This window comes from Colobus angolensis, unplaced genomic scaffold (assembly GCF_000951035.1).
Source record: "Colobus angolensis palliatus isolate OR3802 unplaced genomic scaffold, Cang.pa_1.0 Scaffold294, whole genome shotgun sequence".
NCBI lineage: Eukaryota > Metazoa > Chordata > Mammalia > Primates > Cercopithecidae > Colobus > Colobus angolensis.
In genome coordinates this window covers 1,081,129-1,093,692 of record NW_012116199.1, presented here as the reverse complement: position 1 = coordinate 1,093,692, position 12,564 = coordinate 1,081,129, and the positions used below count along the sequence as shown (strand labels likewise).

Below are 12,564 nucleotides of genomic sequence, written 5' to 3'. Positions count from 1 at the left end.
GCTCTATGTTTTGCCCCCAAAACCTCATCAAATGTGAGGGTCCCAAGGAACCACTGACTTCGCACCCTTGGTGACATTTCACTCTGCTAATGGCTTGGGGAGCTAGATTCCCTCTTTGTAGCAACAAGTACTCAGACACCAGCCTCAAATGCGAGACAAGAGTTAATACTGCCCAAGAAAGGAGTGACTGTCAAGTCATGGCAGGAGGTGGTGAGAATGTGAACACAGGCTGTGGCCAGCAGCAGGTGAGAAGTAGCCGCCTGACATTAAATATGGACCTCCCAGATGAAGGAGGTCAGATGAGCACATTTATGCACAACATGCACCAGTGACAAACAGATTCGGGTGACTGCCTGCTCCTTCCCTCCCTTTTTCTAGAGCACTCACTGTGTTATACAGCTCCTCCAGCCTCGGAATGGTCAGAAAGTGTTGCATGTTCACTCCGTTTTCAATCAGGAGCTTCACAAAGTCAACACGATCTAAGACTAAAGCATCCAGCATCGCTTGCTCCAAAGCATTCACCTGCAGGGACCAAGGGCCGAGAGCTGGTAAGTGGCCTCTCAGAGACACTGGGGAGGGGGGCGACTGGAAACACAGGAAAGGGTATTCCGAACCCCAGATCCCAGAGCACTCCAACATGGTATTCTTTGCTCTTTATCTTGGGTAAACACTCCCCATCTCCCCTCTCCTTTCTTCTCAGTTTGGCCTCTACATGTTCCACCCATGTTTGTAAATTATTTTTTCCTTTTAAAAATAAATTGAAGAGGATTCAAAATCTCAGCCCTCCTGGCATTGGCCTGCCCAGTCTCCACCATTTGTTTCCTTAACTGAGTTCTGCCAGGGGGAGCTACGTGGGCAGGCAGCACGACCAGGGTGCCGTGCAGGTGAGTGGCTGTGACGAGGGCAGGCACACGTCGCCACAGAGGCCTGGTCCCCCGTCTTGCCTGTGTCCTGGTGGCAGCAAGACAAAGAACTACCATGCAATGTGTGACTCCAGCCTCCCCACCCAAACTGCTGTTACCCCACACACCCAATCATGGGCTCTGTCTGTCAAAAAAGGGCTTTTTGCATGAATTGCATTTATTTGATGACAACTGATTTGTTTGCTGTATATTCATGCATCAAGTATTGGCATGTCTGCCAGGCAGAGAACCACTGGTGAGCAGGGTGACTCAGGGCCCCTCTCTGGGTGGCATCATTCTCCCCAAAGCAGGAACGTTTGGTGTTTTGGACAATTGACAGGATCATCTCAGTGAATGTGCTGTTGTAGTTTGAAATGCCGACACTACCCAGTCAAGCCTTTACCCATCCCTCCTGTGATCAGGGCCTTGGGTGGGGCTGAAGCAAGGGCAAGAACCATCGCTTCCCCTGGGGAAACGTGATGCCAAGCTCGTGATCTCTGTGACCTTCCACATACCCAGTTCAGCAGCTCTATCTTCCGGGGATCAGTTTCTTCCTCCGCTTCCTCTTTCACTTTCCCTTTCTTCTTGCCTTTCCCTTTTCCTCTTCCTCCCTTGGTAGTGGTCGTGGCTGGTTTCTTCTCCTTCTCTGTGGCTTTGCTGTCCGTTGGGGGTGCCAGGCTTCCCAGGGGCTGCAGTCCACAGCAATCAGAGTTGGGAAAAGGTATTAAGGCTCTCTCTTGTCCCCAGACCAGCTCATTGACCCTCCCACCTCTGTATGTGTACAAATACACACATATGCTCATATGCATACAATGCTCATATGCACACCATGCATGCTCATATGCATACAATGTACCTGTACACACCCACACAGGGCACACATACGCCCACACATATGTACACGTGCACACGGACTCCATCCCACACACCTACACTCTCAGTCATCGCAGGCTTGGCTGTCTGAAGAAGGCTCTGATACTGTGAACCACTGTTACTCGTGTGCACAAACACACACTTGACTTGATGCAGCAGCTTTGCAAACTTAAAGCGGCTGACATTTTGATCGACGTGTGCTTTTTTGCACGAAGGAAAGGGTGCTGAGAGTTCAAAGGCACCAAAGAGACGTGTTCACAGTCATTTAATGATGTGAAAAAGTGATTTTGAAGGAGGTATGAGACAATGGATAGAACTGAGGATGCCTGCCTGGATATAAACATAAACTGGAGCTTATCGGTTGGTAAAGAAGCTCTCCGCATGTCACTGAAATGCATGCAATGTGGTGACAGACTCATTCATCAAGGGGAGTGTGTGCTCTACTCCAGAGAACAGGAGGGAGGGCAGAAGTAGGCCTTGCCCCGTGGCCTTATCTCCTGGTAGGGTGGAAAACATGGGAGTGTGTCCTAGTGCAGACACTGAGCCAGCACCTGAACAACCGGACCCTCTGGCTGGCGTCCTCTCTTGCCAGAACTACCCGCTCCTCCCACCAAACGCTCCTGGTGGGTTGACTACCTGAGGAGCCCCCATTTCCTCTCTTCCCATCTCTCCTGCACGCACCCTGCTGCTTCTTCCCTGTCTGTCCTGGGCTCTGGGTTTGGTTGCTGAGAACTATGCTGGTACCTGCCTCATGGGCATTTCATGCTGGGTTCTCAGCACATCTGACTCCACTGCCTGCTTCCTCCTAGAGTCTCTTCCCTTGGCTTCTTGGGCATCACAAGCTCCCAGCTTTCCTCTTCTCTGTCTGGCCACTGCTTCTCAGTGCAGCTTTAAATGTCAAGGTTCTTTTGGGCTCTGTCCTCAGCCTCCTTCCTTTCCACTCTGCTCTCTTCCTTGACGATCTCATTGATGCACACACCACCAGTCACCACTGATTGGTACACAACTTCTCCTTTCTGGCTGCGGTCCACCTCTCTCCCCAGAGCTCCTGTTGCCTGCTCAGCATCCTGCTTGCATGTCTCAAAGATATCCAACTCCTTATGTCCCAAACCACACTCAGGACCTCCCCTACAACAGTCCTCTTCCAGGGTCCCTTACCTCAGGGAAATGGCACCACAGCGTGCCAGCTGTGCAAACCAGACAACTGGGGAGCATTGTGACACCTCAGTCCCTCCAGTGCCCTCAATGATTCATCCACCCCTGTGTGCAGCCATGTTTAATGCTAAATTTTGCTTAATTCTATCTGATCCTTGCCTTCTTCTCTGCCTCTGCTCTAGTCCAAGTCACCCTCTTTCGCCTGAATTATTTCAAAGGCCTATTAACAGGACTCTGCACACTTGCCATGGCACCCACCCAATGCATTTTCCACAGTAAGTCCGCAGTGACCTTTAAATGTAAAAATGGAACCAAGTAACTCTCCTGCTTAAAACCGTTAAGTAGGGCTGAGGCAGAGGTTATGTCGGGGGAGGTGTGCGTTTATATAGTTCCTGGTCAACATACAAATACGGATGAAAAAGTGTCTTGGCTGACTCCTCATGCCAATAAAACCATTATGGCCCTGAGTGACAGAGTGACACCACATCCAACAAATGGTGCTGGGAAAACTGGATATCCACATGCGAAAGACTGGAGTTGGACCCTTACCTTACACCATATACAAATATTAACTCAAAATGGATCAAAGACCTGAACATAAAATCGAAAACTACTAATATAAAATGCGGCTGGGCACGGTAGTTCATGTCTGTAATTCCAGCGCTTTGGGAGGCCGAGGGGAATAGATCACCTGAGGCCAGAAATTTGAGACCAGCCTGGCCAACATGGCGAAACCCTGTCTCTACCAAAAATCCAACAATTAGCTGGATGTGGTGGCAGGTGCCTGTAATCCCAGCTACTTGGGAGGCTGAGACAGGAGCATTGCTTGAACCCGGGAGGCAGAGGTTGCAGTGGGTGAGATTGTGCCATTGCACTCCAGCCTGAGTGACAAGAGTGAAACTCAGTTTCAAAAAAGAATTAATTAAATTAAAATGCTTAGAAGAAAACATAGGGCAAAAGTATCCCTATACTGCATTTGGGAATTCAGTTCTTGAATATGACACCAAAGGTACAGGCACAAATGGAAAAATTATTAATAACAAATCTGATAGACTTCATGAAAATTTAAAAGTTTTATGCAGCAGAAGATACCATTAAAAGAGGAAAGGCAGTCACAGAATAAGAGAATATATTTGCACATCATATATATGATAAGGGGTTCATTTCAGAATATATAGAGAACTCCTAAAATTCAACAAGAAAACTCACCCTGATTCAAAAATAGGCAAGACACTTGAATAGACATTTCTGCAAAGAAGATGCACAAATGGGCAATAAACACACACAAAAGTGCCCAATATCACTAACCATTAGGGAAAGACAAATCAAAACAATCTGAGATACTACCTCACAGCCATTAAGATGGCTATTAGGCCAGGAACGGTGGCTCAAGCCTGTAATCCCAGCACTTTGGGAGGCCGAGACGGGTGGATCACAAGGTCAGGAGATCGAGACCATCCTGGCTAACACGGTGAAACCCCGTCTCTACTAAAAAATACAAAAAACTAGCCGGGCGAGGTGGCGGGCGCCTGTAGTCCCAGCTACTCGGGAGGCTGAGGCAGGAGAATGGCGTAAACCCGGGAGGTGGAGCTTGCAGTGAGCTGAGATCCGGCCACTGCACTCTCCAGCCTGGGCGACAGAATGAGACTCCATCTCAAAAAAAAAAAAAAAAAAAAAGATGGCTATTATATTTTTCTTTTTTTTTTTTTTGAGACAGAGTCTGTCTCTTATTGCCCAGGCTGGAGTGCAGTGGCGCAATCTTGGCTCACTGCAACCTCTGCCTTCTGAGTTCAAGTGATTCTCCTGCCTCAGCCTCCTAAGTAGCTGGGACTACAGGTGTGCACCACCACTCCCAGCTAATTTTTCTTTTTTTGTATTTTTAGTAGAGAAGGGGTTTCGCCATGTTGGCCAGGCTGGTCTCCAACTCCTGACCTCAGGTGATCCACCTGCCTCGGCCTCCCAAAGTTCTGGGATTACAGGTATGGGCCACCGTGCCCAGCCAAGATGGCTATTTCTAGACAACAGAAAATGACAAATGTTTATGAAAATGTGGACCAAGTAGAACCCTGTGCACTGTGGGTAGAAATGTAAAATGGTGCAACTGCTATGGAAGGAGTTTAGTGATTCCTCAAAAAATTAAAAATAGAATTACTGTGTGACCCAGTGATGTCACTTCTTGGCATATACCCAAAAGAACTGAAAGCAAGTCTTGAAGAAGAATTTGTATACCTACATACATAGCAGCATTATTCTAAAACATGGGAGCAACCCAACTGTCCACTGATGGATGCTTGGATAAGCAAAATGTGGTCTATCCATACAATGGAATATTATTCAGCCTTAAAAGGAGGGAAATTCTGACACATGCTACAACACAGATGAACTTTGAGACATTGTTCTGAGTGAAACAAGCCAGTCACAAAAGGACAAATACTATATGATTCCACTTACAGGAGGTACTGACAGTAGTCATATTCATGACAACAGAAAGTAGAATGGTGGCTGCCAGTAGTCATAGAGGAGGGCAAGATGGGGAATTATTGTTTGATGGGCATAGAGTATCAATTTTGCAAGATAAAAAAGCTCTTGAGATGAATGTTGCTAAGGATTTTCCTTCAAAAATTGTTAGTCCAAAGTTTTTATGATTCAGAGTAAATAAATAAATTGCCTTTTGTTCCTTGTATATATCAAACATCTCTCCTTTTCTCTCTCTTCATTATGTTTTTTGTTTGTTTATTTATTTGTTTGTTTTTTGAGATGGAGTTTTGCTCTGTCACCCAGGCTGAGGGCAGAGGCATGATCTCAGCTCACTGCAACCTCCGGCTCCCAGGTTCAAGCAATTCTCCTGCCTCAGCCTCCCGAGTAGCTGGGATTATAGGCCTGCAGCATCACATCCTTTTTTATATTTTTAGTAGAGACGGGGTTTCACCATGTTGGCCAGGCTTGTCTCGAACTCCTGACCTCAGGTGATCCACCCACCTCAGTCTTCCAAAGTGCTGGGATTACTGGAGTGAGCCACTGTGCCCGACCTCTTTGTTACGTTTAAAAGTATGTTTTAAGAATAAATTTTTTTTTGCAAAGCTTTTATTTTAATTAATTGTTTTAATTAACAAATGACAAATTGTGTCTATGGTATACATGATGCTTAAATATATGTATACATTGTGGAACGATGAACTCAAGCTAATGAACATATCCATCACCTCACATACTTATCATTTTTGTTATGAGAACATTTAAAATCTACTCTTTCGGCAATTTTCAAGTGCACTATACGTTATCATTAATTATAGTCACTATGTTGTACAATAGGTCTCCAGAATTTATTCTTCTTAACTGAAACTTTGTACTTTTTAACCAAAATCTCCCAATCCCTCCCATCCTCGCTTCTGATAACCACCATTATATTCTCATACAGCTTTTATTTTTTGCATGCAAAAATAGAAAATATAGATAGAAGAATTTTGACTAGTAATATATAGCAAATCAGACCTAAGATTGATTTACTGTGTTGGAATTTGAGATGGAGTCTCACTCTGTCCCCCAGGCTGGAGTACAGTGGTGCGATCTCGGCTCACTGCAAGCACTGCCTCCCAGGTTCACGCCATTCTCCTGCCCCAGCCTCCCAAGTAGCTGGGACTACAGGTGCCTGCCACCACGCCCAGCTAATTTTTTGTATTTTTAGTAGAGATGGGGTTTCACTGTGTTAGCCAGGATGGTCTTGATCTCCTGACCTCGTGATCCGCTGGCTTCGGCCTCCCAAAGTGCTGGGATTACAGGCATGAGCCACCGCACTCAGCCACTGTGTTGGAATTCTTATGTCCTCCCTACCACAAGTTTTCTACTATATGAAGAATTCTAGATAGACTATAGATTCACAGGCACATAGTTTCTTGAGTGCTTCAACTATTAAAAGAAGACTTCAGAGACCTTATATCCCACTGTAGGGAGACAGAGAAGGACTTTTGGCTCCAGGTTGCAGCCTGAGCATGTGTTTGCTGTCTTCCCTCTCTCCCCAAAAACTATTTAAATGACAGCAGATGACTATAAAAAAGAAAAATCTATTTCAGGGAGAAGAGGCGGGCCAGAGAGTTTTTAACAGATTTCTGGAAGCGTTGAAGGACCAGTTAAAACTATGGAGAGGAAGCCAAAGCCCAAAATGTGCAATGTGGAGGTTGCCATTGAGGTGAGACCAGATTTTCCAAGATACAAAGAAGAGGGCAGGTGGTGGGCAGAAGGCATGGTGACTGGAAGATGGTCTGCAGAGCAGGAGGCCACTCATCCCCTCCCAGACTCCAGGCTGCCACTGTGGTGGGTACAGAGCAAGCAACTGCATTCCTGGGCTTCACTCCTAGGAAAACCTGGGAGGATGTCTGCTAAAGAACAGGGAGGCCCAGAGCCCAACAGCCCTCTCCAGTCCGCACTCAGCAAAGCAGGGAGGTTCAGGTGACACTCTCCTTCCTAAGCAGGGAACTCCTGGGCAGTCCTCCCAGGGAGGAGGAAAACCTCTTGGCAAAATGGGTTTCCATATTAATTAAGCAGTTCTACCCCTCATTCTGTAGTGTGATGAACAGTCAAGGATCTAGAGCATTTGAGAAAATCAACAGCATAACAGAAAAACCCAAAATGAACAAAAAGAACAGCTGACCAGGGAGAAAATAGAGATAATCTAGGGAACAGAAGAGAACTTCAAAAAATCTAATTCATATCCTTAGATACTGCATCTGTGAGATGAAAATAGGCTAATAAGAAAATAAAATTGTTAAGGAACAAAAACACTTTCTTAAATATAAAAAGTATGGGTGCCTAAAACTTTAAAAATTGTATAAAAGTTAAATAAAAAGTTGAAATTTCCAAAAACATACAGCAAAATGATAGAGAAATAAAAAACTGAAAATGGAGGGTCAGTCTGGGAGAAGGGGACCAGTAACTGCTTGACTAATAGAAATTCCAGATGAAGAAAGAGATAATGAAGAAAGAAACACTCAAAGAAGAGATAGAAGAAAATTTCACAGAGCTGATTCAGGTCTTCAGCATAAAAGGACCTTTGAAAGCCAGAAGAATTAAATGTCTACATATGTGAAGATATAGCTGCTTGAGTTTGCATTCTCTAAACACTTCTATTTTCATTTGCTTGAAATAGAAGACATGTCCTTGTGAAATTTTCAGGCACTGAAAAAGCAAAGAGCAAAGAGAAAACAATGGTTCATCTATAATTGAATGAAAATCGTATGACAATCTTGAGCCTCATGTGAGGCAGACTTTTTTCAGACATGTAAAGACAGAGAATGATAATTGCTGTGGTTTGAAAGTGTCCCCCAAAGTTCTTGTGTTGGAAACTGAATCCCCAGTGCAACAGTGCTGAGAGATAGGACCTTTAAAATTGTTTAGGTTATGAAATTCTGCTCTCATGAATGGATTAATGCTTTTATAGAAGGAGAGGGTTCATGATCTTGAGAGGATATTTGTTTTAAGAGTTCAGCCCTTTCTCACTGTCTCTCACTCTCTTACTCTTTCACCTCCCACCATGGGATGATGCAGCAAGAAGGCCCTGACAAGATACCAGCCCCTTGATCCTAGACTTTCCAGTTTCTATAACTGTAAGAAATAAATCTCTGTTCTTTATCAATTACCCCATCTGTGGTATTCTGCTACAGAAACACAACACAGACTAAGACAGTAATCCTCCCACATGCTTTTATGTAAAAGTTACTTGAAGATATGCTCCAGCAAAATGAAAAAGGAATCTGAAAGGGAGGAAGACATGGGGTCTAGGAGGCAATGGCCAGACTCAGAGTGCAATGAAGGGATATCTGATGTAGATAGCTGTACAGCAGGCATTGAGAGCATCCAGGGAAGATGGGGGTAGGAACTCATGGGGCTTTGAAAGATTCTTCAAGAAGAAATGGGACAGTAACAATTAAGGGAATAGATATGACTGCAGCCATAAAAAAGAACAAGGTTATGTCCTTTGCAGGGACATGGATGGAGATGGAAGCCATTATCCTTAGAAACTAAGGCAGGAACAGAAAACCAAATGCTGCATATTCTCATAAGTGGGAGCTAAATGATGAAAACACATGGACACATAGAGAGGAATAACCGACAGTGGGGCCTTTTGGAGGCAGGAAAGTGGGAGGATGGAGAGGGTCAGGAAAAACAACTAGTGGGTACTAGGCTTAATAACTGGGTAATGAAATAATCTGTACAACGAACCCCCGTGACACAAGTTTATCTACATAACAAACCTGCACTTGTGCCTCTGAACTTAAAGTACAAAATATATATTAAATATAAACTATGTAATACAAATAAAAGTACAAAACGGCATTTTTAAGGTAATATCTGTATGGCTTCATCTTGGAAGGAGTGCAGTAATTTTGCCCCGGCTCCCCACAACGTAGCCTTTGCCGCAGCCGTGCTTGATGTCTCCGTGTTGCCGACAAGAGTCTTGATGTGGTTTGGCTCTGTGTCCCACCCAAATCTCATCTCCAGTTGTAATCCCCAGGTGTCAATGGTGGGGCCTGGAGTGAGGTGACTGGATCATGAGGGTGGTTTCCCCCATGCTGTTCTCATGATAGTGAAAGACTTCTTAGGAGAACTGGCAGTTTTAAAAATGTTTGGCCGCCCCTCATGCTCTTTTCGCTCTCTCACCTGCTGCCATGTAAGATGTGCCTTTGCTTCTCCTTCGCCCTCCACCGTGATTGTAAGTGTCCTGTGGTCTCCCCAGCCATTTGGAGCTGTGAGTCAATTAACCCTCCTTTCTTTACAAATTACCTAGTCTCAGAAGACTGCTATTCTTTATAGCAGTGTGAACACGGACTAGTCTAAGCCTCAACATTAGCAGTGGCAAGTGTACGTAGGCATGTACCAAACTTTACATCTATTTGTTTGGAACCAAACTAAAGATACAGTAAAAATACCTTAAAAAAAAATAGATACAGCAGTGACACCAAGGCAACTGTTTGGAAGAAGAAAGAGAATCACTTAGAAATGTGGAGAAAAGCACATATCTATTCAAATAAGTCATGGTCCAAATATGAAGGAAATTAAAAAGTCACCTAATTTTAAATAGTTGATGAATGAGAGAAACCTTGCTGCCTGTCATATTTTCCTTTCTGTGAGCTAGATAGGTGACCCAGGGCTACCTTTCCTTCTCTGACTTCAATCCCACTATGCGGTTCAGCAGTGAACAATCTTCCTGTAATCACAGGAACGTCAAATCTGCTGGCTTCTCCATTTTTCAGACTCAACGCGGAGACCAAGTATGAAAACTGAGTGATGATTAAAGAGCAAGATGTAAGCAGAACCTCAATAATGATTAAAGAATGATATGTACATGTTCACCATGTCAAGCATCTTGTAAAAGGTGGGGCTGATTGAATTAGGAAGATGGAACTTGTCAAGAGAGGAAGGAGGAGTATACAGTGAATTTCCTCATTTAACAAAATGGGAATCTGAAGTGGACAAAACAAGTAGATGGTTCCAAGTACTCTTTACCATCATAAAGGTGACCAATCTAAGAATTAAACAGGGCTGTATGCAGTGACTCATGCCTGTAATCACTTTGGGAGGCCAAGGCAGGCGGATCACTTGAGGTCAGGAGTTTGAGACCAGCCTGGCCAACATGGTGAAACCTTGTCTCCACTAAAAATGCGAAAAGGTTTAGCTAGGCATGGTGGGTGCCTGTAGTCCCAGATACTTGGGAGGCTGAGGCAGGAGAAATGCTTGAACCCAGGATGCGGAGGTTGTAGTGAACTGAGATCACACCACTGCACTCTAGCCTGGGCAACAGAGTGAGACTCCATTTCAAAAAAAAAATAGAATTAAACAGGCAACTATCAAATCCAGGAGGAACAGGGGCAGTGGAAGCAGAGTGAGCAATCCACTTCCTTCTATTACCAAGTGGAGAACTGATGGATCCATCTACACGTGATCAATCAATAAAGAGTGATAAAACATGTTATGGCAATGTGTGGAGGCAACTTTCAGGAGACCTAAACACAGAGGCAGTTAAATGCTTTGGGAGGCAATTAAATGCTTTGGGAGACCTAAACACAGAGGCAGTTAAATAAAATGCATTTATGCAGCAATATGCCAGGGATGTTTTGAGAAATGGTTTTGCATTTTTTTTTGTTTGTTTTAGAGATGAGATCTCACTCTCTCACCCAGGCTGCAGTGCAGTTGTGCAGTCATAGCTCACTGTAACCTCAAATTCCTAGGCTCAAGCAATCCTCCTGCCTCAGCCTCCAAAGTAGCTGGGAATATAGGCATGCACTCCCATGCCTGGCTAATTTTTTTTATTTTTTGTAGAGATGGGGTCTCACTATGTTGACCAGGTTGGACTTGAACTCCTGGCCTCAATCAGTCCTCCTGAATCGGCCTCCGAAAGTGCTGGAGTTACAGGTGTGAGCCACCGTGCCTGGCCAAGAAATGTGATTTTTAAAACCAACATAAATCCTGTAGATATTCCTACTACCTTTCATAAGCAGCAGAGCCCTTTTTGCAAACACAAATTTATCCTGACTCCTAACCTGTAAAATGGATCAAAGAAGCTGCTTTGACTGAAGGAGGAGTAGGCCTGGAGTCCTTTATCATGCAGACTTACGTGTGTTCACACACACACATGTGCTCATCCCTATGTCTCACACACACACATTAGTACTCCTCAACACCTCACACACACTGCTCATCCCGTATCACACACACACAATACCCTCCCAATGACACCCACATGCACACATACACACTATGCCACGCATGCCCACACACATTACTCACCTACACATAATCATACCACATACAGGCACACCACATATCACATGCACACAGACACCCTATACACACGCACACATACACACACACACACACACACACACATACACACACACACACAGAGTTCTCTAGGCCTCCAGGGTTTCATGGAACATAGTTTGAAAAATCATTGCCCTGGATGGAAGCATTGCATTTAATTTTAATAAGCTATTTTATTTCTTCTTCTTTTTCTTTAAAAAGATAAAAACCCACTTTCACCAGCAACGATAAAAGATTTGGTGATTAATTTCTTCAGGAGTACTGGTTTGAATGTGGAATTGGTGCCAGTAGCTCTTACTTCTTGTTGGTTCTTTAAAGTTAAACAGTAACATCTTCTAATGATCCTAATAGATTACATATCCTATCATCAGAAACCCCACATCATTTCCTGAGTTCCATGTCACAAGGGAAAACATACTCATGTGTCACTTGTACAAAGTCATGATCAATGATATGAATGGAAAAAAACAGTTTCACCGGCCAGTGGGGCCCGAAGACAAAGATCTGGCTTCGTGCTATGTCCACGCGATTCCAAGCCAGTGCCAAGCTCAGCTGATCTGGAGCAGATGCATTTGTTCCTGGAAAGGCAAGAAACCAGAATGATTTTTCACTCCTTGCCTGGACTGCCAGGGTTTGGCAGGTGCTGGGTGGTGAGCACAGGCTTCCCCTGGGCTGCTGGCCTAGAACTAAGCATTGCTGCCTTTGCTCTCACCCTGAATAGACCACAAAGGCACCAAGCTGAAAGAGCTTCCCGGGAGGAAGGTGGAGGCAGCCTCTTCCCATGCCAGCTGTGCATGATCTCCTTGGAAGGGACAGAAGA

At 44.6% G+C, this 12,564-nt stretch overlaps 1 protein-coding gene across 4 annotated transcripts in view; it reads right to left on the bottom strand.

Annotated features, from left to right (window-relative positions):
• The window catches only part of TRPM1 (transient receptor potential cation channel, subfamily M, member 1), a 149,879-nt gene that overhangs the window by 50,260 nt on the left and 87,055 nt on the right, over positions 1 to 12,564 (bottom strand). For 3 of the 4 annotated variants that reach the window (XM_011949247.1, XM_011949248.1, XM_011949249.1), the window contains 3 exons: positions 12,222 to 12,322; positions 1,418 to 1,591; positions 388 to 522 (listed from right to left, as the gene is read on the bottom strand). In XM_011949247.1, coding sequence (XP_011804637.1) covers positions 388 to 522; positions 1,418 to 1,591; positions 12,222 to 12,322 — 410 coding nt within the window. Of the gene's footprint in view, positions 1 to 387; positions 523 to 1,417; positions 1,592 to 11,900; positions 12,323 to 12,564 lie in introns of those variants that run through there. The other variant, XR_001002574.1, reaches the window with a different exon arrangement.